We start from the raw sequence: 27,370 nt of genomic DNA, 5'->3' as shown, positions 1-27,370 counted from the left end.
CCGCCAACCCTTCGGATATTGGACAACCCCTTCTACCTCCTGAGCCATGGCTGCCCCAGTATAGCGCTAACCCAAACCTTCAAATGGGTCACTGGTGTCTTGATGGATGGTAACAGGGTAAGAACAGAAAGCATACATTTGTCTGTACATGCAGAGGCCATATACATACAGAGCCATACAATGTGCTCCTGAAATGCTATTGATCAGTATCCAACAGGGACGTCCTGCAGCTCTAAGGCTCCAGTGGTTAATCCCTGTATGTAGGCACTCCATCAGTCGATACCTGTCACCACACATACAGATGTCTAATCAACAGGCATGGGTGACTTCTCAGTCGTTGGTGTATCCATGCTCATGTGTGTCTGTAGGCAGGGTGACTACACAGCCTTGGAGGGTTAACACAATGGTGCAGTGGAGTAGTGAAAGAACTCAGATTTCCCACAGGACAAAGGTGAAGAGCAACTAAGGGGGAGAAAGTCTTTTCTGATTCTCACTTAAATACTTTGCACTCATTTATCAAGTGCCTGTATTTGATTTTCTTTGAACAGTTTATTAGCCTTGTTCTTTTACTCTTGTTCCCTTTTTCGTTTTTTCTTTCCTCCTTCTTTCACTTACCACTTAACTCTAGCGTAACCTTCCTTTCCTTTTGTCATCTCTTCCTACCTCATTTCTCCTAAAACATATCTTACAGTCTCTCACCGTCTGCCCCTTACACCTCCCTCTTTTCCTCTCACTATAGCTCTCCCTGTCTTCTTTTATCACCTTCCAACCATCCTCACTCTCAACCTCTATTACTCCCTACTTTTGTTTTGTTATACATTCCTCAGCCTCTATATTTCTCCTTGTCTCTCATTTCACTCTTTCTTGTTCTATCCACTTTATCTTTATGAAGAGTCTCTTCTGCTGTCTTTCATTTCCATTCCATTCATATTTCATTCTCTTATTCATCTTCCCACTTCACCTGGTATCTGGTCGGGTGTTTTCTGGATTTCCTGGGCATGAACTCTTCTCCTGGTCGTGGATAAGACCTGAAACGTTCATCCTGTTGAAAGACAGAGATACAACACAGCAGTGTTAACATCACATTTCAGGGCCGAGTGATCTTCCAAAATGAGAGTATTTGAAAAGGTATGAAAATATCCAAGATTCTGCTAAGACTACACAACAAAGAAAGGCAAGATATGGTGTCTGAATGTGTTGCTTACATATTTTAAACTATGCACCTATATTCAAAAGAAGGCAATGAGAATGAAGAATTTCTATTAATTATGTTCTCAATGCCTTCTATGCCCATGACTTTCACAACCTTGCTCTGTAGCTTGTGTGCAACTTTAGCACTCTTGTGTTCATTCAATCCAAGCAGTTGCTTCTTTTCATGTACAAATTCAAGTAACCCTTTATCGGGCAAGTGACTATTTTTGGCAATTTTCGCAAACATTAAATATGGGGCCTCAGTGACGTCAAGAAGCATGGTGGTTTTTATAACACTATACAGTGATTCTGGGAGATTTTCTAGACATTTTGAAGCTGTAAATAGTGAATATGAGTGATTTTTGTCAGTTTATGATCTTATAACAGTTGTTTTATTGCATGTGTTTACCTTTTATCAAGTGCTCGGATGTTTTACGGCAGAAGGAAGGAGACTGTTTTCATGCCAACCGACAGGGAGGAAGCTGACAAAGTCCAATAACACACTAAGGTGGAAATTTTGAATTTCAGAGTATTTCAATGAGTGCCCTATAAACTTTTAATGACATGCAAGTTATGTAAAAAAGGTTTGGGAAAATATCTTCTTAAATTTCGAAGCAGTTATTGTTCAATCTGCACAAATCAAGTATGTTCTTAAATACAATATATAAAGCAAAACATGACAACTTTAAATCCTTTACACCTATATACTAATGAAAATATAGCAGTTAAAGGGAAGTTATTTTATAAGGTGTTTCAGCTCTTATACACTCAGGTCACATACTCTGTGATGTGCAGTCATTTTTATGACTTTACAAAACAGAGACAACCTACTGAAACAAAACGTTTGGCATGGGAGATGAACCTCTCATAATCTAATTGCTACTCGGTCAAACACAATCAGACAGCGACTACTTGTTTGAGCTTGATATGAAAATGAGGAACAAATTTATTATGCAGAGATCTGACTAGAATAACTTTATTTGTTGTGATCTACAGCCTTAGTGACCTGTTTTGTTGACCTCTGCTGTCTCCATTCAACAAATGAGCAAGAAATGTTCATTTGTGTGTTCCACAAGTAGATAACTACTGTGAAATAATGTTACGCATAGAGTTGCAGAAAAAATTATTAGACTACCCTTGTTTTCTTCAATTTCTTGTTCATTTTAATGCCTGGTACAAGTAAAGCTACATTTGTTTAGACAAATATAATGGTAACAACAAAAATAGCTCATAAGAGTTTAATTTCAGAGCTGATATCTATAGACATTTTCCATGGTTTTCTTGATAATAACCAAAATCACTTCAGTTCTTACATCAATATCTATGGCATTGTACTGACAAAACAGTGCTTTTAGGCATTCCGTGTTTTCTTTTCTGTCTGTTTTAGTCACATGATACACACAGGAGTTAGTACCTGATTGCATAACCATTGTTTTTGATGACTTTCGATGGTCTAATAGTGTTTTTTCGCAACTGTATGCAATAAAGGTCTCATGAACACACTGTTGTATGTAAAGAAACCCATAGAAACATGGTGCAGATCCTTACATGTCCTACATTCCTTACATACTAGTTCATGTTTCCCTAAAATATTCCGATTCAGTCATTAAAATGGTACTACGTAAACCACGGACTTTGTTATCTCTTTGAAGATATGTAGCTTTGAAATTGATATGATTAGCTTTCATTTAGTGCCTCGCTTTTCTCAAACAGTGGAGATTCCACATAGATCAAAAGAGTGAGAGGAAAAAATTACTGACTCAAGAAGGCCATGCTGTCTCACTTGACATTCTCGCTGCTGCACTGTGGTTCAGTGTGAGCTTATGTACTGATTGTTTGCTGAACTTCCTTGCTGCGGTTAGGCTGACAGGTCTGCAGAGAACTTTATGGGCTTACAGAGGCAGCAGGGTGTAGCCCGTCTTGTCCCGATCCACAACCCGCCTGGGCATCTGAAGAAATGCAGGCAGATCCAATGGCCTGACTAATAGCTTAACCGAGGTGCTGAGGTGAGCCATTTGATTCGCGGAATCAGAGAGAGGAAATGCCTGTGGACAAGGCTGGTGCTGAGATTGATTCTCTGTTAAATGCTATGCTATTTTCTTCACGCAAGACTTTCTTTTCATTACAGAGATTTTATTTAGATGGACAATACTTGAGGAGGAGAAAGTGTGAAAATTAGCAGTGTTGGAATTGCATCCCGAGTCTGCAGTGGGAATATCATTTCATGGGACTTGCAGTAACCACAAGGCCATCTGTGTATACTTGGTCCAGAGCTGCACCTACACACTCTACCACAGACTGTTTCGATGCAGTGAATATGTCTTCTGCCCCTTTTTAATTCACATCAGTTTATTAAGACAATTCAATTGGAAAGTCAAAAATTACAATGCACCAAAACAGGAATATCCAGGTGATCCGGTTACTGTATGCACTAGTGTCAGGGGTAAATCATGCAGAATGATATACACTGAATATTTTATCAAAGATAACAGCAAAATACACAAAAGTTAAAAAAAACAAACAACCAAAAAAAAAAAAAACAACAGGCAGAATTCTATAAGCAGTCTGTCAGCATGCAATTCTGGCCCTTAAATAGAACAGCTTCTGGCACAAAACTGAGTGAAAGAAAAGTCATGAAGCAAACCTTAGTAAATGATCTCAAAAAATGAAGTCAGCAAGTTTGATAAAGGAGTGATATTTTGCTTTTTTAAAATGGAATTATGCATTTTAAAACATTTCCCTGTGCTCTACATGAACTGTAAATGCTATGCTTGGGTCCGAATTCTTCATTAATTCAACTCCACAGGTCCATCTTCAACCCTATTTCTAAATAATAGAGCTGCAACCGATTAATCGACTCAAAGTGATCCAAAAAAAAAAAAATCATTCAACCACAATTCTCCTGAATCAAAGCTTTGTTTCCTTCATTTCTCTGCTGTTAAACATTGGTTCCACTGTTGTGTTTCACACGGACACTTATTGTGACGCACAAAGAAGCTTAAATTCAGGAAAACTGCAATAGAATATCTCCCTTCAATCAATTCGAGTCGATTAATCGAATCGGGACTTTTTGCATTGACTTCAAGCACCTAGTTGATTAATCGGCTGCAGCTCTACTGAGTAATGATACCAGAAAGGTTGTTTTGAGCGCTGGCCCTTTAAATGCACATGAGTCACTTCACACCCCACCCCCTCCAGGTTGTTGGCTGTGCTGTTCTGTCCCATTCAACCAACAACTGAACATTTTAGGTAATCAGCTCAAAGTTTGGTCGTATTTTCAGTATGTACTACAACCGCTGCTGCTGACAAACAATTATGGCATACTCGGAGAACTGTTTGTTTGAAGTCTTGACCTTATATGTACAAATGCCATGACATAACTAGTTATAGACATAACAAATTAAGCAGGAACTGAAATGGTTGTAGAAATCCACTCGATTTTTGCCAAAATGAATATAAAGATAGCTTTGCAGCACCTGAAAGGTTCAAATACAAACTTATGGAACTGTTAGGGTCCTAGAATACTCCTAGAAATGCATATTTTATGTAACTCTGGAAAATCATTTGTCATAAAATTAGGAATCAAAGAGCTCCAGACACTGACCTTGGCCTGTGAGTTCAGCATGCCCAACTCCAGCTCATTGTTATGGCGATGGCCATTGGCCTTACAAAGGTGTATGAGGCAGGATTTGATGCGAAGAACTAGGTAATAAAAAGACTTTGGGCTGGGAACCAGGTTGAAGGGTGCAGGCAGTGTTCGACCCTCATCAAAGTAAGATAACCACAGCTTTGCTCGTGCAAACTTCCACTCCACATCGGCATCCTCCTGTAAACACAACAGACCGAGTGCATATTTAAAATCAGTGGAGACTGAAAAATATTAAAAAAAAAACGTCCATCTGTAAACTTTGGAAATGCATTGAACTGTGGGTAAAGAGAGATGGAGGGTTATTTGGTATTTGCAGGGTTGACGGGTTAATACCCATCTAGTCACTGGACAAGGCGCTGAACCCAAGATTGCAGTCAATGGTCAATTAAACACACTGCATGTTTACTTGCTGTCATCAGTGTTTCCATAAAAATCTCCATTAATGTAATATGTTATTAGTTCCAGACAGTGCATCCAGCTTTGGGAACAAAACCCTGAAATAATGTTCCACTATGAATAATTTCCACAATTATATTTATATATGGAAGACATGTTAAAATGTATAGGTGGAGAGAACTGAAGAAAATATTTAGTTCATAGTTCAAAATAACAATCCGGACCTCTGACTTGTTTTTACTGTATAGCCACTATGCTCAGATGTAGTGTTTTGGAGATGTAATAAAATGGGAAAAAATCTAATCTCATTTGGATTTTTCCCAAACGATCACACCCAAAAACCTGCCAGTTTTCTGGACACTACTGAAAAATCAATCTATAACAAGTGGTGCGAGGCACAACAAACACCGCCCCTCGCATGTATTATAGCTTATTTTGGCATGGATCCAGCCGATGGCATCATGTCTATGTGTGTGCTGATGTCATCATATCAATTGCCTCGAGGTTGAAGTAAATTGAAACAAAATTGATGTTTTTACAGATGTGGAATCTCACCAATTATAAGTAAATAGAGAAAAAAAGAGGTAAAAAATTCATTAAAAATTTGATCTTTGACCTACTTTTCCCAAAAAGTAATCACATCTATTCTGGGTCACTGGCAATCCATAAACCCAATTTGGTATGAATTCAATCAATAGTTTTGCTGCTACAGACATTTGAAATTTCACCCATTATAAGTAAATGGAAAAAAAAAAAGATTTTAAGAATTCATAAAAAACTTTGACCCATTTTCCCCAAAGTGTAATGCCATCTATTCTGGGTCACTGGCAATCTATAAACCAAATTTGGTATGAATTCAACCAATAGTTTTGCTGCTAGACTGTTAACAACAAACAAAGAAACAAACCGAACTAAAATCAATACCCCTCGCCTCCCCTTTGGGGGGCAGGGTAAAAAAAACCCTGTAATTCTATTTTAGTGCAATAACTTTATTATGTAACTCAGGTTTATTATATGTTCTAGTATCTGATAGCAATGCAAAGGTAATTAAAAATGGTAACATTATACCTTCTGTCTGATTCATTGTTGATTCATTCAGTTCATTGTTTCATACCTCTATCTCCTGATATGAGCTGTTGATCATGGCAATGAGCATGTTGAGAAGGACCACCACCATGGTGACGTTGTAGACCCCGTACAGCACATAGCCAATATTCTCTATGAACTTGTGGTCGTACTTCAGCACCACCGAGATTACTTCAGACAGCCCGAAGATTGACCAAAACAGAGTCTTAAAGCTCTCCTCCACCCTGCAAATAAAAAGTGGGTAAAATGTCAGTAAGAAAAAATTGCAAGAAAGCTCACACTGTTAGCAGCTAATTGGTTCTTCATTTATACACATTTACACACATAGAAATGCACAATGCATTTCAAGATGGTGGGGTTTATGAGGTAGCACTGATGAAATACCTGATGAGTCATGTCCAATTTGTAGACATTATCCCCTTTCTCTTTCAGATGTGCACACTGTGTTGCACACACACACGCTTATAGAACATACAGTACTTGACTTCTGTGACACCTAGAAAGTGAAAATGATTCAATGCAGTGAAATGGCTAGGTTCATCCAAGTGAGTACATTAAGTCTCTAACCTAGTCCCATGTCAGCCAGCTATTTTTACTAAAAATAGATACCGGGATGTAACAGCAGTAAATGGAAAAAAAGGTTCAGTATTACTTGATAAGTAGAATCTTCCTCGACCACTTTGTGTGAATTTCCTACCATGTTCACCAGACAGCATTTACTGCATGGTTCACACACTTCTCAAGCTACAATTGTCTTTTCCCAACCTGAGATTTGGATATGATAAATCAAACACATTTCAAGATGTAGTGTGATATTTGCTAAGGTTCAGAGTCAAATCTCCATTCAGGAGGATTACTCTAGTGTGTATTTGAGAGGCAAGAAAGAGGAGAGACGTTCAAACTGATATTCAGGTACAGTAGATATCTGTCCTTAAATATTCCATGAGTTGCAAGTATGGGCTTGAGATGACTGAGGGGAGCTGGGTACAGAGAAAGAAGCTGCCAGGTTGGATAGCTGGAAGGAGCTTGAGGGGAAACAAGGCTTTGAGAGAAGATCTGTAGTCTCCTGGTCTGAAGCTGTAGGCGTCCTCCAAATTGACTTTTTTCAAAGACACAAAGTTTTATTGCCAGACAGAGAGCTATGAGACAAAACACACTATCATATTTACTAAAAGACAGGAACAGACACAAACACGCTCAGGCATAGACTCCATTCCCTCCCTCTCATACACATAAAAAACAACACTCCTCTGAGTATTCCCGCTTTAACTGTAGAGAAAGAGAGCAAACCACAGTTTAACCTTCAACACCAGATCTGTGCCTGTCTGTCTGTGTTTGTTCTTGCAAACTCAAGTGTAAAATCTCTCAGAATACGCTCTGTCAGAAACATTTCCTTCAACAAAGACAACACAAAAACAGCAAAAGCAAAAAGATGAAACTTATGCCAGGTCAGACCTCTTAAAACAGTAGAAATCAACTAATAAACTCTGGAATTACTTAGACCAGGGGCGTCAAACTCATGTTAGTTCAGGGGCCACATCCTCCCAATATGATCTGTAGTGGGCCGGACCAGTAAAATAAAAACAATAATATATAAATGATGTCAACTCCAAACTTTTCTCTATGTTTTAGATTGAAAAGAAGCAAAATTACATTATGAAAATGTATACATTTAGAAACAATCCTTTAGCATGAACAACCATGAAAAAACTGAAAAGTATTATGAAAAATAAGTGTAATTTTAATAATATTCTGTCTCAGTTTATCATTTACATAGGTGCATTACAACTTACAGATCTACAAATACACAAAACATTTAGGAACAGTAGCAATGACAGTGACAGATGTAACATTGTTGAAATTGCACTTATTTCTCTCAAGACATTTCAGGTTGTTCATATTTTTACAGGTTATTCACATTTTTTGTGAATAGATAGTTTATGAATGTAAACATTTTCATGTAATTTTCCTTTTTTTTACACTAAAACAAAGAGAAGATTTTGCAGTTGTCGTTATTAATAGGTTATTATGATACTATTTTACCGGTCTGACCCACTTGTGATTGAATTGGGCTGAATGTGCAACCTGAACTAAAATGACTGTTAATATTTTCAGCCTAATTTTCGCATTTCGAAAAGTTCACTCCATGGGCCGGACTGGACCCTTCAGTGGGCCGGTTTTGGTTCCCAGGCCGCATGTTTGACACTTGTGACTTAAACTAAAACCCTCATTACATTATGTTCAGCACAGAAAACCCTGGTTCATTGAGTTTTTCCTTTTGTTCTTTTATCACAGTGGCATGACACATACAGACACAATTCCCAGTTTCTCAACTTTAGCAGACTACCATGTTTAATAGTAAAGATAATTTAGTGCATTTAAAGCCTTTCACAGCTCAACAGATAAACGCTGAACACATCCTATTTGAATGATTTCCCCAAGTTAACATTCAACTGACAAGCTGTTTAGTTCTTGGCATCAGAAGAAATAGTCTCTGTCGGCACTGATTACAACTAACCTGTGTGTTAATAATCTGAATACAGGACTTTACACACAAAGCTTTGCAGTGTAAACGCCAAGGTGATGAACACTGTTAGTTTTGAAAAATATGAAAAGTAGTTCTCTTCCCCATCATTTAATATCTAAAAATCTGTAGTGCCGGTCTGTTGGTGTTCCAATCCAAACTGAAATATCTCCAAAATTATTGGATGGAGTGCCACAACATTTGGTTTTTAATTTCACTGACTAACATTATTCTTAGTTCTAACTAAGCCCGAGGATTCTGACGACAAAGTGAGACATAATTCCACTTCTAATTTGCTCCAGGATTTAAGGAGTCTGATCTTGGCTGATGCCCTACCCTTAAAGGGGTCATATTTTGCTAAACCCACTTTTATTAGTCTTTGGTACATTTATTTGTGTATTTGGACCCTAATAGTTCAAAAAGTTTAAATTTGAACCCTCCAGGTGCTGCAAAGCTATCTTTATATTCATTCCAGCAAAAATCAAGTGGATTTCTACAACCCGCTTTAATTCCTGCTTGTTATGTCTATAACTAGTAACTTCACAACATTTGCACATATAAGGTCAAGACTTCTGAGGAACATTTCTCCGAGTATGCCATAATTGTTTGCCAGCAGCAGCTTTTGTACTACATACTGAAAATATGTCCAAACTTTGAGCCGATTACCTAAAACAGGGGCGTCAAACTCATTTTGGTTCAGGGGCCATATTTAGCCCAGTTTGATCTCAAGCGGGCCAGACCAGTAAAATAATGACTTAATAACCTATAAATAATGACAATGAAGTTTTTCTTTTTGTTTTAGTACAAAAAAACCCAATTAAATTATGAAAATATTTACATTTTACAAAAAAAGATGCGAAAAACCTGAAAAAACAGAAATTTAATTTGAAAAATTAGTGCAATTTTAACAATACTACGCCTCGACTTATTATTTATACATGTACATTACACACAATGTTACATAAACATTTGGTAACAGGCAGAATATTGTGAAAATTTCGGAGTTTGGAACTAAAACTTGAACAACTTCTACAATATTGCATCTCTTATTATTAACACAACTACAGATCACAGTGGATCCATAAATGCACGAAAACATTTAGTAACAGGCAGAATATTGTTAAAATTGCACATTTTGGGTTGTTCATCTTTGTTTTTATTAAGCATTTATTTGTATTTTATTGTGAAAGAATAGTTTTGTAAATGTTAATATTTTCAAAGTGTAATGTTATTTTTTTCACTTAAATTTTTTCCACATAATTTTTCACAAAGAAAATTTGTAGTTGTCATTAATTATGGGTTATTGTGTTGTTATTTTTACTTGAGATCACATTGGTCTGTATGTGGAACCTGAACCAAAAGGATTTTGACAATGTTGACTGTTAAGGTTAATTTTTGCACTTTCATCCTGCCGGCCGGAATGGAACCTTTGACGGGCCAGATTTGGCCCCCGGGCCGCATGTTTGACACTTATGACCTAAAATGTTCAGTTGTTGGTTGAGCAGCACAGCCAACAACCTGGAGGGGGTGGGGCATGAAGTGGCTCATTTGCATTTAAAGGGCCAGTGCTCAAAACAACCTTTCTGGTGTCATTACTCAGAAATAGGGTTGAAGATGGACCTGTGGAGTTGAATTAATGAAGAATTCAGACCCAAGCAGAGCATTTCCAGTTTATGTAGACCACAGGGAAATGTTTTAAAATGCATAATTCCTTTTTTTTTTTTTTTTTTTAAAAAAAAGCACAATATGACCCCTTTAAACCATGTTTCATATATATTAGTGAAGTGATAAATAAATCCTCCTCAAAAAGATGTGAATTTAAGTGAGAAAGAAAACACTCGTGCCACCAACACCACCTATTATGACCCATAGGTGCACATGATTATCTAGTATTTGTACTCCAAAATGTCATCTCTTTATTTCAAGAAATTGCACATGGCACTGTCTGACATTACAAAAATTAAAGCTGCATGAGCTGAAATCAGGAGGAAAAAATGCCAGAATTGGATTTGGAAATACACACGTTAGTTCTGCAGCTGTTGATCCATATCAGAAGACTAAGTATAAATACAGGTGAACCTGATGTGGTTTCATGCTATTTATGGAAAAGTGAAGCTACTTTTATGAGATTCTGTGTTGAGACATGGAGTAGAGCAAGAGAATTGTGTCCAAGTTGCATCTGACAGAATCTGATCTACGACTGGTCATTACAGCTGTCAATCATGTTTTAAACCATAAACCCACCAGTCTGAAAACACCTGTGATTAACCAGAAACCTGCCTCAGAAGCCTGAAAACACACAGAGGGAACAGACACACTCCTTTGTCCTCTAAGACCACTTGAATTACAATATGCTGAAAGATTTTTTGTCCAGTGATGCTACAAAACTATCAAGTGCTGCAACAAGTGTGGCCCTTGAAGACTTTACAAAGAATGGGAGTTCATAGACTAGGATAACTTGCAAGACAAAAAGATATTCCTTTTTATTTTGAAGTTTTTTGTTTTGTGTAAGAGTTTAAGCTTGAACTCTACAAAACAATAAGTCTCAGACCAGATCATCAGATATGAGGAGTTAGAATAAAATAGGAGTTTTTGAAAAGAGAAAGGTGAAAAAAGAGTAAAACAAAATCCTGGAGATATACATAAGGTATTTAACTTACTTACTTACAAACTACTGCAGCTGTTTCTTCTCCGCAGACACTTCTCACCAAACTGGATCTGATGTATAACAATTTGCTGTTTCATATCTGGTGTTAGAAAGGGTTATTGACTGTTGACAATGTTCATGTTACTGTTTGTGTGAAAAGTCTATGATAACACACTACCCTGCCATAAAAAGGGACATACTCAATAATTTGTGGGACGCACTGACCAAGGCATCGTTTATTAAACACTATGTAATGTAAATGCAATGTAAAATTAATGTCACATCTATTTCTTTCCAGACTTGCCTTCATTTTTCACCAAGATCTCTTATCAGTGATGTGAGAGATGGGCTTCTGTGTAAACTCTTTTCCATTTCATCCCAAAGATTCTCCATGGGGTCTGGACTCTGTAGTGGCCAATCTATGTGTGAAAAGATGTCTCATGCTCTCTTTACCACTCTTTCACTGTTTGATCCCGGTGAATCCTAGTATTGTCATCTTGGAATACGCTTGTGTCATCAGGGAGGAAAAACCACTGATGCTCAAACCTGGTCTTTCAGTATATTCAGGTTCAGCTGACCTCATATTATGGACACATGACGTTGCTGAACATAGACCTGGCAAACTGAACCAACCCCAGGTCATAACACTGCCCCTGCAGACTTGGACTGTAACCACTAGGCATGATGGGTAATCAGTATGGGTGGGAATCTTTTACTATCTCACCATTCAATTCCATTCCGATTTTTGGGGCTACAATTCAATTCAAAATCGATTTTCGATTCAAAAGGATTTTTGAATCAGAAGGATTTGATTCATAATGATTTCTTCTTCAATCTATAGGTGTACAAAGGATCCTCATGACCTACTCCAGCCTGCTTTGCAAGACAGAATGACAAATGCAGACATTAAAATGTGTTTTTCACATTTATTAAGTTTTAAGCATTTATCCGTGCTTGGCAGGGAGTTTGGTGAGGCACAGCAGTGTGTGTTTGTTTGCCGCTGGTGGCTGACTGTGCACCATGTCCTTAACCTCTGGGTGATGCCTGCTGACAGACTGATCTCATGAAATCACGTATGTGATGGCAGTTTATTACATTTGGTGTGCTATATGTACGCATTTTCATCCGTTTGCATGTTATTTAATGCCATTTGATAGTGTGTCAATGCACTAGCCGCTAATCGCGCTAATTGCACTAACTGCGCTAACCCTAAACCTAACCGCTAATCACGCTAATGGCGTTCAGACTGCCGGCATATTTGTTTTATTTTTAAAATCAATTTTGGGACATTTTAAATCGATTCTGAATCGTAGTAAATGAGAATCGTGATTTTTATATGAATCGATTTTTTAGCACATCCCTAGTAATCACTTCACTCACCTCTCTTCTCATCCTGATGGCTCCATCACTCAGGACCAGGGTCAATCTGGACTCATCAGACCACATGACCTTTTTCCGTTGAAACGATCCAATATTTATGTTCTCTATCAAACTGATGGTTGTATAAGAAATGAGAAGCTATTCACTGCAGCAGTTAAAGGGTTAAATTACGTGTTACTGCCTGAAACATATAGAAAGGGTAGTTCGTGAGTATGCTATGTTTATAGAAAATTTTAATGTACTCTCCCCCCCCACCCCATTTCTTAGCAAATAGCCTCCAGTTATAGTTGCAGGGCTGCCAGCTGGGTACTTCTATGAAACTGGGTACATTTTGGTATCTGGCACTTTGTCAGCTTTTTTAGTCCCAATAATAAGAGACATTTAGACATATTTCCCCCAGGATGTACCTAATGATGACCTCAGATAAATGAAAAAAATTATATTCTTGCTCTGAGCCATCCCAAAATTAATGAATTTTTAATAAAATATTGGGGACAGGAAAAGCTACCTAGGTGTCAGTGCATTTGATCTGGAAAGCATGGCTTGAAATGGTCTTATATAATATCACTATAAATTAAGACACTGTGTTAAATTTGACAATCCTAGTGGTTTTTTTAATCCAGACGTGGGTTTTTCATGAATCTCAGTCTCATTCCAGGTTTCGTGTGTAACCCATCGCGTCCACTGGCGTTAAATGCAGAACCTCCCCATTTAAATACAAATAAATTGTGAGTGACTTTGCAACAGCGGCTATTTTAATGAAACACTCTGCCTGGCATAATTAGTTTGACTCCCAAAATGTGATTCCCAAAAATGGGTTTTGTCTGAAAAATCGTTTCTCTTTTATCTCAGTAAATATTTATTTTTAAAATAGACCCAAAGTGCTTCCAAACTTGCTTCATAACATTAGTCTACAGCTTGTTTGAATGTTTAGCCCCTCTGTCCTGTTTTTAGGGACGCTCATTAGAAGCACCAAACTACTATTTTGGAGCGTGGGGAAGAATTATTATCCCCTTAACTAAGTAACTAAATAAGTAACTAACTGAATAGAGTCAAACACTGACCAACAAAGGAATGCCATGTTTTTTGCATTCACCATAGGGTGGTAGAAGGGGAAAAGTTATTGGTTAAAGTGTGTAACTTCACCTCAACGACCTTTTCATACAGCTAATACAGACAGACTTTTACAACCACCTTAGATCAACAACCAAGAAGAAAAAAAGTGTCCCTTAAACTTTAACAAAACTGATCAAAAATGACATTTAAATTTGTTTGGTGCAGCCTTAGCCCAGTTATTATTCCCAAATTTTAATCTAAACATTTTGTATTAAAATAACATGACAGTTGCCAAAAGAGTGGCTACTTCATCAACCGTTATTGTGTTGGGTGCTGAGTTTGATTACTCTGAGACTATCTATTGACAAATGACTGATTAAAACATCTTCTTCCAACCATAAAAAACTGCTTGTAGACATACAGTTGTGGAAAAAATTATTAGACCACCCTTGCTTTCTTCATTTTCTTGTTCATTTTAATGCCTGGTACAAGTAAAGCTACATTTGTTTAGATAAATATAATGATACCAACAAAAATAGCTCATAAGAGTTTAATTTCAGAGCTGACATCTTGCCATTTTCTGTGTTTTCTTGATAATAACCAAAATCACTTCAGTTCTTACATCAATAGCTATGGCATTGTATTGTCAAAAACAGTGCTTTTAGGCATTCCATGTTTTCTTTTCTGTCTGTTTTAGTCATATGATACACACAGGAGTTAATACTTGATTGCGTAACCATTGTTTTTGATGACTTTTGATAGTTTAAGAATTTTTTCCCTGACTGTAAATAATATTTCTGACACCACATCATTATATTCCTCAATACCTAACTTGACACCTATGCCTTTTTTTCACAATGGCCACATTCACATAGACATGAAGACCAGAAAGAGGCCAACATGACACAGTGGAATCAGTACCGGAGAAGTATAAATAAAAACACATTCAGGAACATTACCACTTGTTCTCTAGTGGTTTTCCCCTTTATGTTGTCATGAAAGGCAGCCTAGACTCCAGCCTTGTCATTGCTGCGACTGCGACGAAGGTTGTTTTCAACAGTCTCATCTTCTCACTCACTATTCACATCACACACATCCAACAGCCTCGTGCAATCAGGAGAGCTGAGGAAGGTGATTTTGGTGGGCTTGCCTTGAAAGCCCGTTATTCTGAGTGCTGCGCTTTTTAAATAAAGTCTCGTCAATCATCTTGAGCTTCTTTTACCAGATAAAAAAATACTTTGCCCTTCCTTTCAAACATGTAAAGCAAACCGGTTATCTACCCATTATTGTTATACACTAATTTTTTTTTTTAATCAAATTATTCTCTCTTACTTCTCCTTCTCACCTGACTGAAATTCTCACTCTATTTAGATTTTATGTGAGTGTAGATAATGATGAGGAGCATCGTTTCAGGCAACATTAATATACCATTAAACCAGACACTGTCAGAGATGAATGCTTTTACACAATTACAGACCACTCTTTATCTCAAAATCTTATTACTGATTCTGAATCACTTTTGTGGAAAAATATAATACCTTTAAAAATCTGCATTTGTACAACATGTACTATCTGCATTGGCAAAGTTACTGGGAAAAAAATCCTTCATCCATACAGGACATTCCACACCTCTTCAACACTTCACAGAGACATATACAGTATGAAATTCAGAGGGTTATACTACATTGGATAGTCCTGAAACATTTGGAATCAGTGCTGCTGTGCATCATAATTCCATGCCTTGTTTTCTGCTTATTGCCTTCTTGAAGGAAAAAGAAACAAAAATGCATCTCCGGAGATCAACAACTTTGATAGATGTGCATTTTTCTGTTGCTAATGTCAGCTGAGGCACTGGTCATATGTGTTATGTAATACCCTCTTACTAAGATGGATGAGATGCTAGATGTTCTGGGTAATGGGAGATTTTTTAACAACCTTAGTAGGACATGATTTGATTTCAAACTTGTGTGTGTTTTATAATGGCATTTTACAAGCATGGAACAGGCAGTGAATCAGCAAGGACAGTGGGCATCTGGAGACAGAGATGGACAGTGTCATTATCTGTTATTAAGAGTGGCAGCTCCCAATGGGCTGCACACTGCATGATGGCATTAGACACACACATACACACCCTTCAGGACACAAGCATTAAAGAGCCAGCTCTGTTACACAGTGTGTGTCTGTATGTGTGGGAGAATGGTGAGTCACCTCGGCTCCACGGCTGCAGACCAAACCCAATCACCAACGGGCCCAAATCAACCTCTTCTCCCCGGAGACATCATCCAGTCTGTGTTGCTTTGCACTATATGTTTATGTCTATAGTCATCCCTGCTCCTTCTCTCACTATCATCTGTCTCTCATTGGTTTTCTCTATCTCTTTTTGCCATTTTCTCATTAAATTGCCATTGCTGTTAAATCTTTCTCGCCATCACCCTCCGTTCCTTTTTCTCTTCCCAATAGCTTTTAGCTATTTCTGTCACTCAGTCTATTCTTTTGATTTATATTTTTTCTTTTATTACCCCCTAACCCACCACCCAACCCCCCCTTTCAGATCTCTTCTTGGATAGATCTGAAGCAATATTCTCACATCTACATTTGGTAAATGTAAATGTAGACTTTGCAAACAGCTGCAGCCGACCCTCTGTCTCTCACTCTTTTTCTGCCCTTCAGTCATTAGAAAGATATTAAATTTCTCCTCCTCGATCTCTTTTCCTATTGTTTTCATCCTCTCCTCTCCTTTCCTCTCCTCTCCTCTCCTCTCCTCTAAAGAGTAGACAAAACACCTTTAAATGTTAAATTAAGTTTAACTTCTGTCTGTTGCACCAAAAGACCTGTCGCCATGGTGACAGCAGGGGTGGAGTCTTACCCACCTCAGTTTTTAATGAATGAATGAACGCTGCTCCTAAGAGACGCCTGCCTGCCTGCCTGTGTGTGTTGCACAGGGAAACAAAAAGAGGGAGAAGAAGGCACAAAGTAAATTGAACAAAAACTGATGTGTGTGTCTTGGGTGTGCCCTCCTGTATGTGTGTGTGTGTGTATTTATGAGAGACAGTGGGATAGAAATGAGGCAGAAAGCAACGCAAAGAGGAGGCTGTTTTGGTGTGTCTTCCGGCAGGATGTGAGAGAAATCTTATTAAGTGGGGAATACAACACCGCAAGACGAGCAATTAAGAGTGTTTTGATAGTGAATCAAGCTCGACATCAACTTTTTTTTATTAGCCTCCTCCCATGTTATCTGTCTTCTCTCTCTCTCTCTCCTTCTTAGTCTGAGTTGTCTTTATTATAAACAGTGCACAGCAGCGTTTTGGGCTGACTTTGATGTTATGTGTGATAGAAACCAGTCATACTGATAGTTTCCTCTCCATTTTAGATTACCAATTTGACTATTTAATAGAAACATTATAATAAACAAGAGTGGATGTAAGGTTGGAGGTTCACTATTTTAATGTTAAATGACTGACTCAATGCCAATTCAGTGCTTGACACCAAATTCATTGTTGAATAAAATATAAAAATAGAATATTGGCACACTACAGTGTACAGCTTTTGGTCTGGGCACTGACATTTAAAAGCCCATATTTGTCATACTGCATGAGCGCATTTGTTTCTTTTCTTTCCCCTGCTTCTTGCTTGTCTCTGTCTCTCTCCTTAATTGTAACTGTGTCTCCTCCCCTCATTTTGACATTCAGATGTGCTTGACTGGTAAAGGCGGAACATGACACCTCTGCCTTCCCTTCAGAGCTAATAAATTCTCTCTTTTGCTCACCCTGACTCTGTCTCAGCCATTCCTTTTATTCTTGACTCTCTCAGCCACCTCTTAGCCTCCTTTCCCTCCATCTCTCACTAGGACGCCTGGCTCACCACCATGTTCCACTCCGATCCCTCTCTCTAGAGTCGTTTTCGCTCTCATTTTGCGTTTGCTTTGTTCTTCCCTCACTTTGTCTCACTCCTAACTTCAAATATGATTTCATTTTCTTGCCTGCATCTTAATGACAATATTTGACATCTTTCATACTGGGCCTTTAGTCCTTACTTTCTCTGTCTTTTTAATAAAATATTTCCATTTACATTGCATTATATATCTGCGACCCTTGGCTTGAGTAAGATATGCATCCTATCTCACCCATACTGTTTCAGCTCATTGAGTTTTTCAGTTCAATTCAAATATGGCAAGGCAAGAAAATAAGGCCCCTGTTTCTAATATCACACAGCATACTGCCTCATGTCAATAGCAGCTGAGTGAATTAACTGCAAACAGAAAACAGTCCCGAGAAACTGGCAAAATCTATAAACTGTACATTTTATGTTGCTATTTTCTGATTTCTGCCCAACTTTTCACACAGTTTGTGGCAAAATCTGTGCAGTCTAAATCTGGGCTAAAACCATTTGGCTTCTACTCCCAGTGGCTCATTCTGCTTGACCTTCTCTCATCCTTGTTCATTCTCTCTCCTTTTTTTTTCTCCTCCTTTGTCTGTGCATCCTGGCTCATCTCCCACATTCTGCCTGAACAAACAGGCTGGCCAAAACCACCTTCCTCTGCATCTGCATCTCCCCCTGCAGGTTCTCTTCTCATCTTTATTCCCTCTATCCCCACCTGTCTTCTTCCTCTTCCCAGTAGGTTTTCTCTTCGAACATTGTTGCGCTGCTGTTACCTGTTCCTGTAATTATACTACATTCATTCACAGTACATTCACTGTTTCACTTCAGTGTCACTTAAATCATTACTTCTGATTCTCTCAAGGTCATTGAAATTCACATTTGCCTCTGCTCCAACCTCTGTTTTAGGATTAGCTCTTTCAGTTATCTCTCCTTTCCCTGTTGTTTCCTCCCCTCCTTCTGTCTCTGTTTCTGAGCAGTGTTGTCATGCATGGCTAACTAGAACATAGAGACGAGTCCACTGTTTCACCCACTCTGTCCAAATCCTGAAATTCTCTATGTGCATATGTATATGTGTGAACTGAACTATAAATAAGTATTTGCCCAACTAAGCACTGTTTGTAGAATATGAAAAACAGTGTAACACAGAGGATGTGTTAATGTGTATGCGTGCTTTTGTGTATCCCTGATTAAATGTGTTTGCACATGCACATAACTGCGTGGGCACTCACCAAAGACCATGTGGTGTGTGTTTTTTTAAGTCTGTGAGTCAGATAGGCGTCTGAGTCTTCACGCCTCTGGGGATTGGGTGGCTATTACTGTTCAGTCTTCATTAAGCCTTATCCAGCTGTGCATCGTGTGTGTATATATATATATCTTTTTTTTTTTTTTGCCTTGTGTAAGTGTTTCTGACCCCTAGAGCATATGAAGCCCCTCCTGACACGGCAGTACTGCCTCCACCTGGTTCAAGCGTCATCTTAGCCATCAGATTGGCTGTTTCTTCGGCCTACTGTCAAGCATGCCCTGTCTGATAACTACAGTCGCACAGCCCACACACACAGAGCTAAGCCTAAGCACACTTCCATCCACATAAGCATATGTTTCTTTGTTTTTTTTTGCTGAGATTTCTCCTTTGAGAATTCATGATTTGCACACACCATAGGCTTGACAGGCACACCAAACACACTGCAATCTATTGAGTAATTCAATTAATACTCAAATGAAAAAATACAAACACTGCAGCCACAAAAGAAAACAAACAAATACCTCAAAATGCTCAGACTGCAGATACTATGAAACATTTATAGGAAAAAAACGTCTGATTAAATCCCCCCAAAATTAGACCCAGTGTATATAATAAAGGCTTTGAAGCATTTCTGTACAGTTGAGCAGACGAATTTACTCAGGCAAAGACCATATTTTCAGTGAGAGTTGAAGCCAGACTGACCCCTGGTGGTGAGACTGACAGCAGCAGCAGAAAGTAAAGGGTCTCTCATGCTGTGCAGCCCCTGCTGCCAGAGGACACAACAGAAAACAGTCTCAGAAACACCACTGCTGCTCATTTAGACACATACATTTAAGGATATTATCTTGACAAAAATGTCCTGGGAAGACAAGGTTGTTATGATGAGGAGAAGTGGTTTCTATTTTTAACATGGCTCTGGTAACGCTGATTTTCAGTCCAATGGCCTGAAGGTCTGATGGACAGTTGGAATCAGTTGTCATCCGTCTGTCCACAAACAATTTTTCAAGAATCTTCTTCTCTGAAAGAATGACTTGATATTTGATGTAGGACATATTTGGGGTAAGGTCTACCAAGTTTGTTCAAAGAATTGGGAAATATTGATTTTTGAATTTTTTATGAATTTTTGAATTTTAAAAATCCCCATTGGTTTATAACAGGAAACATTTCACAGTGTAATTTCAAAGTTGAAAACAATTGAAGATATTGATATAATTACTACTGGCCATAGATAAGAAGTCACATATGGGCTTTCATTTGGTGCCATGACCTTTGACTTTGACTGACCTTGAAAGGTCAAACCCAAGGTCACTTATGTCCAGATTTCTAGAAACTTCTCCAAAACCGTCAACCAGAATCAACTGAAATTTATAGCAGAGGTTTCTTGGAGTGAGGTCTACCAAGTTTGTTCAGAGAATTGAGAAATACTGATTTTTGAATTTTTTTATGAATTTTTAACATTTTAAAAATCCCCACTGGTTTATAATGGGAAAAATTTCAAAGCGCTATAACTTCAAAACAGATGAAGATATTGATGTAATTACTACTGGCAATAGATAGGAAGTCACATATGGGCTTTCATTTGGTGTCATGACCTCTGACCTTGAGTGACCTTAAAAGGTCAAACGAATGTCAATTTATGTCTTTAAATATGCCGTCAGGCTACAGGACCCTTAGTCCTATTTTTAAAATCAGCATTGATCCTGATCTCTAAAGCAGAGAGAGGAAATGATAAAGGGTCCCTGTTCAGATATGGATCTTACAGAGTGGAAATACCTGTGTAATGATAAAGATAAGGCAGAGGGGCCTGGGTCTTCTCTCTATTTGTCTTTTGGTCTTTGGAAAGTTTTAATTGTATCTTACTCTTGGCTTGTGACCACCTTTTCTCTGCCAACTACAACTTTACACTTGAACTCCATTAGACCATTTGGGCTCATCTCCCTGCTTTTCTGGAGGTTAGGTTCTCTTATGCCGCTGCTCTGTCTGCCCATCACGTTGCCTGGATCTTTGGCTCCATGTGGGCAGTCAAGCAGAACTCACAGCCTCTAAGACCCATGTGCTGCGGCTCAGCAGAGGCTGCTGTATATGCACAGCACAAAGGTGCAAGTATTAGAAAAGGAAAATAAAGTTTTCACACCAAGAGTCCAGTCGCTTTTTATCATCAAGGGTGAAGGTTTAACAGGTCAGACACTTGGAAATAGCTCCCACTGCACACACATTTCAGACTTGACAGCAGTATGTGAGAGAAAGTGGAGTGACAGATCTAGTCTATTTAAACAAAACGAAATGAGGCTGCTCAGATGTCACACATTCCAGACTGGTAATTGGCACTTTAGAAAATGGTATCAGCCACTACTGTTGTGCAACTTACCAGCTTACCATACTTTACCATATCAAAAGAAGAGTATCCATTACATTTATTTCTAACCTGGCATTTCTGAAAACACAATTCACCACACATTTGCTCTTTACTTTTATTATCTTTTCATTGTAATATGATGTTGTCATTGTTTTTGTTTGCCATTACTCTGTCGTTGTTGTTGTTTTTAGTTTATTTGTTTGATTTTCCTTTTGTTTATGTGTTGTTGTTGTTTTTCGGTCCACAATGTCTTGTTAACTATCACCAACAAAAAAAAAACAAAGAAATGAACAAATTCTATTTAGTGGACATACAAATCCAAACGAGAGGACAAAAACAAACAGTATAACCAGAAGAGCTGTTGTCAAAAATATAACCATGACCATTTTATCGTGTGCCAAAACAACTAAAAGCAAAAAAAGATGCTCACAAGTCATTTCGACATACTATATCCTATTTAATTCTTGGTCAAATTTGTCTGCAAGAAAAATAAACACACCTAATGTTCTAAAAATATAAGTTATATAGGTAAACCCTAGTCTGTTTAATGATAGTATCCAAAATCAGCAACAGTTAAAATCACTATAAAATTTGCTTTGGCCTATGGGTACTTGTTGACATTTGGTGGCAATTTGTAGAGGCTAGAAAGTCAAATATAACAAAACAACTCAAAACAGTATTTCCAGTTTCTTGTTGGCCTGGTGCTCTGGAAAAGAGTGTATTGGCCAGGACACTCTTGGGAAAGAGATTTTTAATCTCAATGAGATTTTCTTGGTTAAATAAAGGTAAATAAATAAATAAATCAGGAAAAATTTAATTAGATATCTTGTTTTTTTCTGCCATTGCACAGCTTAGGTACAGCACTCAAGAGATTTTGGGAACAACCAAAGCCAAATTAATTTCCGATCAATATGGAGAGCATCAAAACTAAATACATGACTTTTTGTGATGCCCAGTGTACTTTTGGATGCTGTTTATTTATTTTTTTTAAGTTCTCTAGTGTTAGTGTTAGTTAGTGTATTCTCCTGAGACCCAGTAAGTAAAAGTTTTGTCTTTTTTATATTAAATAATTGCATTGATTGGAAACATCATAATGCAACAGTTTTTTCAGTTACATTTTTTAGTTTTGTTTTGTATGGAATGTCCTTTGCAGTGGATGTTTTTTTGTTTGTTTAAGTAAAGCTGTGAAAATCTTATCCTCTACAGAGGACAAAAATGCATTGCTGGGTCTCAGGAGGATATGGTAATACTACTGATCCAAAATGAAAAGCTAACTGTGGATTGGTACATTTATTTAACATACAGCTAATTGTGATGTCTTTAATCCAGGCAGCAATACAGCCACTGTGAACTTAAGTAAACAAAAAGCAAAAAAACAAAAACAAAACTGCTTTCCACTATGTGTGTATATGGGAGTGTGATTAGCAGCCATCCTGTGAAGAATGTTTTCTCCATTGTTATGTTATCTGTTTAAATCTGAGGATGTCATCCTCTGAGAAAATGAAAGTTGATACATGACAGAGAGAGACCTCAGTGAGAGTTTTCATTTTGAGATAGATGATGATAAACAGACTTGCAGAAAGAATCTGTCAGTGGCCCAAGATAAATAACTTTTCTACAAATACCAGACAGTGAAAGACTCGCTGTCATTTTGTTTGCTGCAGATGTAAAAGGACAAGCAAGGCAGCAAAGAGCTAAAGCAAATCTGTTGGACTTTTTTCCTCCTTTTATTGTCTTTTGTTTATGCACAAACCATATTAAAATTAATGGAATAAACATTCACTCATTTGAAGATAATGTTTAAAATTGTATAAAAGCGCAAATAACGGAAACCTGTGGTGGACTTAGTGCAGTGCAGCCTTTAATAGTCTTCCATTTATAAATCCACTTCACAGTAATAAAAGGATGTCCATGATAACTGGGCTGATCACTGCACTTCAGCAATTAAAGTACATTTAGTGGAATAAATGCCATTATCTCCAGCTTTTGTAATTTCTGTCCAATGATTTTCAATTATCAAGTGCAACAATAGCCTCTCCCAACTGATTTGGCTAAATCAGACTGCTGGTGCCTCAGATTAGCTTTGGCTGAATGACAGATCTGGATCTTTTGCAGTGGAGCTGTGCAAGGAAGAGATAGTTTCATGAGGAGTATGGAAGAGAGGAACTATCACAGCTACCAGTCACTCTCTCTGGCTCTCTCTCTCTCTCTATACATACATATACTGGAAATATCTATAGTACATCAGGAGCTCTAACACATTGTCCTCAAAATGTATTTTTCCAGACTTTTTGGTAGATTATTGAGACTGTATGTGATGTCTTTGCCCAATACACTACATGTGTACTGTCTAAATACATGTTTTTTACATCCAGTACTATTCTGATCATTTAGTATGTCCTGTCCCTTGGTTCATTGTTATAGCTGGTCTAGGTCTCTCATTGCTTTGGTCCAAAAACGTACCATGAATGCCATGACAATATAGACATATTTTTGCCTGTACATATGATTTACAATTTCTGCCTCCGCCATATTAGAGATGTTGATTTTACATATCACTTGAACCTCACTATCTTCCTATTTGGAATCCTTGCCAAAGCAGGCTTTACATTTGGAAGTGTCTAGCCAGCACTAAGAAAACTTGGTTTTGCCCATTGTGCCATTCAGCCCCCTCTCCGACACTGAAAGTTGGGTTACATTCCAGGTATATGCCACTTCTACGCAGAGATTCCGGAAAAAAAGAGAAATGGTGATCCCACCTTTTTCCACCACTGATTTCTACAGCCAAAGGAGTTACAGAGGTGCGACAGGCTGGATTTTTACCCAACAGACCTGCGTTCTGGAATCAAAGGGGCGGTGACGCAGCGCAGTGTATAGTGCGACGTATAACTTGCGCATTGGAAACATCCCGAGGTATAGTGGTGTTGCTACCCTTTCCTGAGTCGGCTCACCTTTCACCATTCCACAAATGCTAGCATGGATAGAGTCCTCCGCCCGAAGTGACAGCAGCTCGTGGATCTCGGCGTCTCCCCAGTTTGACATCTTTCTGGTCGCGTTGATATGTTTGTTTACTGTACACAGCCCACACTCATTTTTAAATCCCCTCGGTGCAGGGGTTCGCACACGCAATAACGTCACACCTTGGTTGCGGAACAAGAGGTGTTCCTTTTATAGAGCATTCCAGAGTCATGATTCCACCTTTATCATGGCTCTGTTACTACCTCCAGAGGTGTTACAGAGCCGAAAAAGGCGAAATATTACTGTAACAGAAGTGCTGTGTAAAAGGGGCTATAGATGCAGCTCTGAGCAGGAGTGTGCATTTAGATTTTTTGTTGCCTCACTTTAAATGGTATCAGACATTTTGGCTGTGTTACTTCCACAGCGCTATGGCAAAAACCCTGTGCTTGTATTGTAAGAGCGATGACCTGGACAAATGAGAACCTACACAAACAACCTGTCCTTCTATGACCAGATTATTTTTAGAAATTCTTATCGTTATATGTTGACTCCCATTAGGTGTTGCCACATTTAAGAAAACTGGAAACAATTCAGTTCACATACTTCTTATACTGTGCTGGATGTATTCACAAGGAAGCAAATCTGAACCAGGCTTCACTGTTTAAGCCATTTTCAATTGTACTGACACAGCACACTACTGAGAAAAAACTGTCCATTGTCAGTTCACACCTAGACAGTGTCTCTTTCTGTATGTCTCGGCTCACACCTTTCACCTCTCACTGACACTTGCAATTACCTCTGTACTTTTTTTTTTTTTTTTTTTTTTAAGTTGACTGGAGTAAGAAAAAGTAGAAGTTGTTTTGCAAAAGACAAGGTTCTTTACCCACCATTTACTTAAAGATGTGAGTGTGTCTGGCTAATTTGCTGAATAGTTCAGAGAGAAAACCATCACTTTTAACTATTCTCATTAGATTAAACAAAATTGACCAGCAACATTACACCTGCCTAAGAGGAGATTAAACTTCGATCTTTGCCACTGATAAAGCACCGTGAGTTTAATGAGCCTGGCAAACAAACTAATGAAGGAAGATTTGTGATTGTATTGCACTGCAAGAACACTAACATGGGCTCTAAAGCACATGAGAAAGATACAGTTATAAAAGGTTTTAATTAACCCATAAAGACCCAGTGCTACTGTTGTAGCAGTTTCTAATTTAATTTTTCTCTCTATTTAACCTTTCTTAAGTAATTCATCACCACTTATTGTAATATTATCTTCTTTATTTTGCTTTTTTTTTTCCTCAGTGAAAATCAGGTATCTTCCTACATTTAATTCACTGATCATGCACATGTTCATAAAAGCTCAGATTAAAATTTAGAGGTTTTATGTCAAAAACAGAGAAAACTGAAGAAAAAGTGACTTTTTGAGTAAAATATTTCATTAACTGAACATAAACCAAGTGTCTCCATCCCATCATTTATCAAACTCCATGGGTTTTACTGGTGAATCAGTGCTCAAGAACAGGGGTCACCAACCCTGGTCCTTGAGAGCTACTATGCTGCATGTTTTAGATGTATCCCTCATCCAACACATCTATTTCAAATGATAAGCCTATCATCAAGCTCTGCAGAAGCCTGATAATGACCCTGGCTCTAATGGCTCTCCATCAGCTCCCAGTTACGTTTAACTGATGGAGAGCCTTACTTGGAACTGGATCGGAGGTCTGTTTAAGTAAAATGGGCTGCTGTGCTCTGCGTCCGGCTCATAGCTGTGGCTGTGAGCCGGGGGTTAGAGCTTGGAGCACGGCTTGGTTCCCAGTTCTGTAAACAAAAGTGGTTCCGTTTACGGGTCTTGGAACTGGTTTTGAGAACGGAACCAACTTCCCTCTGCCAGGTAACAATAAGTGGTGTTATTTAAGGTGAAATAGAGACATTATGGTGGTACTTCGCAATCGCTCCATTGTAGTGAATGAGGTGATATCTGTCCGTCACCACTAATATTGCTTCCTGTCTGGACCAGGTCTTGACACGCCTCTCATCTAACCACGACCCCACGTCAACAAGCGCCAGAATGTTTTGTGACCACAGAAAAGTGTTTTGTAACCACAGAAAAGTTTTGTAAATGCAGAGAATGTTTTGTAAAAACAAAAAATGAGTTTGTAGGAGCAAAATAAGTTTTGTAGGTGCATTTTTTAAAAGAAATATATATTTTTGGTTTACAAAACTTAATTTGCGCTTACAATACTTCAACGTTCATTTATAGTGTTATCTGGCATCATGTTATCTGTCATCTTGACGCCATACTTTATGAGTTAAATAGATGATAATGAATACACACATACATTTAGACATACAGAATAGACTACACTGTCACACTCTGCACTGCACACTCCAAAACACTCACAAACATCGGCATAACTCACGTGGTGAAGGCAGGATTGTACTTGGCTCCCAGGTAGTAAGAGTAGAGGTTGAACATGCCAATCATAAAGGCCACAAACACCATGATGAAGATGACCATGAACTTGAAGATGTCCTTGACTGTGCGTCCCAGTGAGATCTGCAGTGGGCCAAAGCTCTCGTTGGCTGGGAGGATATATGCAATACGTGAAAAACTCAAAACCACAGCGATGGCGTAGAGGCCTTCTGAGATGATCTGAGGGTCTGATGGACGCCACTTGTTCCTGGCTGTGGGAGGAGGAGATGGAGAGTAATGGTATTTAGCTCAATTTATCTGTGATTAGATTTGATACCAAATTTTAGTATTTACATTGTAATAAATATTTTCAGTCAGCCATTGCTGGTTCTGTATCATATACTGATATCGAAACAATTTTTCAGAATGAATAACCTTTATTTTGTCAGTGTTATTTTTTTCTATAAGGCTTAAACTGCACATCAGTGTTGTTAAAATCCCTGCTGAGGTTGTATAGAGAAAATATTTGGCTCCAGTGCAGCCTCAATGCTTGAACAGAGAAACTTCTAAATAACGCAATCTTGGCTTT

At 38.2% G+C, this 27,370-nt stretch overlaps 1 protein-coding gene across 1 annotated transcript in view; it reads right to left on the bottom strand.

The window, feature by feature from the left end:
- trpc7b (transient receptor potential cation channel, subfamily C, member 7b) overlaps window positions 1-27,370 on the bottom strand; it is a 66,924-nt gene that overhangs the window by 2,731 nt on the left and 36,823 nt on the right. Inside the window, exons 7-10 of the mRNA XM_030146197.1 lie at window positions 26,789-27,053; window positions 6,351-6,546; window positions 4,796-5,017; window positions 962-1,042 (exon numbers count right to left, since the gene is read on the bottom strand). Coding sequence (XP_030002057.1) covers window positions 962-1,042; window positions 4,796-5,017; window positions 6,351-6,546; window positions 26,789-27,053 — 764 coding nt within the window. The remainder of the gene's footprint in view (window positions 1-961; window positions 1,043-4,795; window positions 5,018-6,350; window positions 6,547-26,788; window positions 27,054-27,370) is intronic.

This window comes from Sphaeramia orbicularis, chromosome 10 (assembly GCF_902148855.1).
Source record: "Sphaeramia orbicularis chromosome 10, fSphaOr1.1, whole genome shotgun sequence".
NCBI lineage: Eukaryota > Metazoa > Chordata > Actinopteri > Kurtiformes > Apogonidae > Sphaeramia > Sphaeramia orbicularis.
Note: the sequence above shows the minus strand (reverse complement) of the source record. Positions and strands in the feature narration are given on the sequence as shown.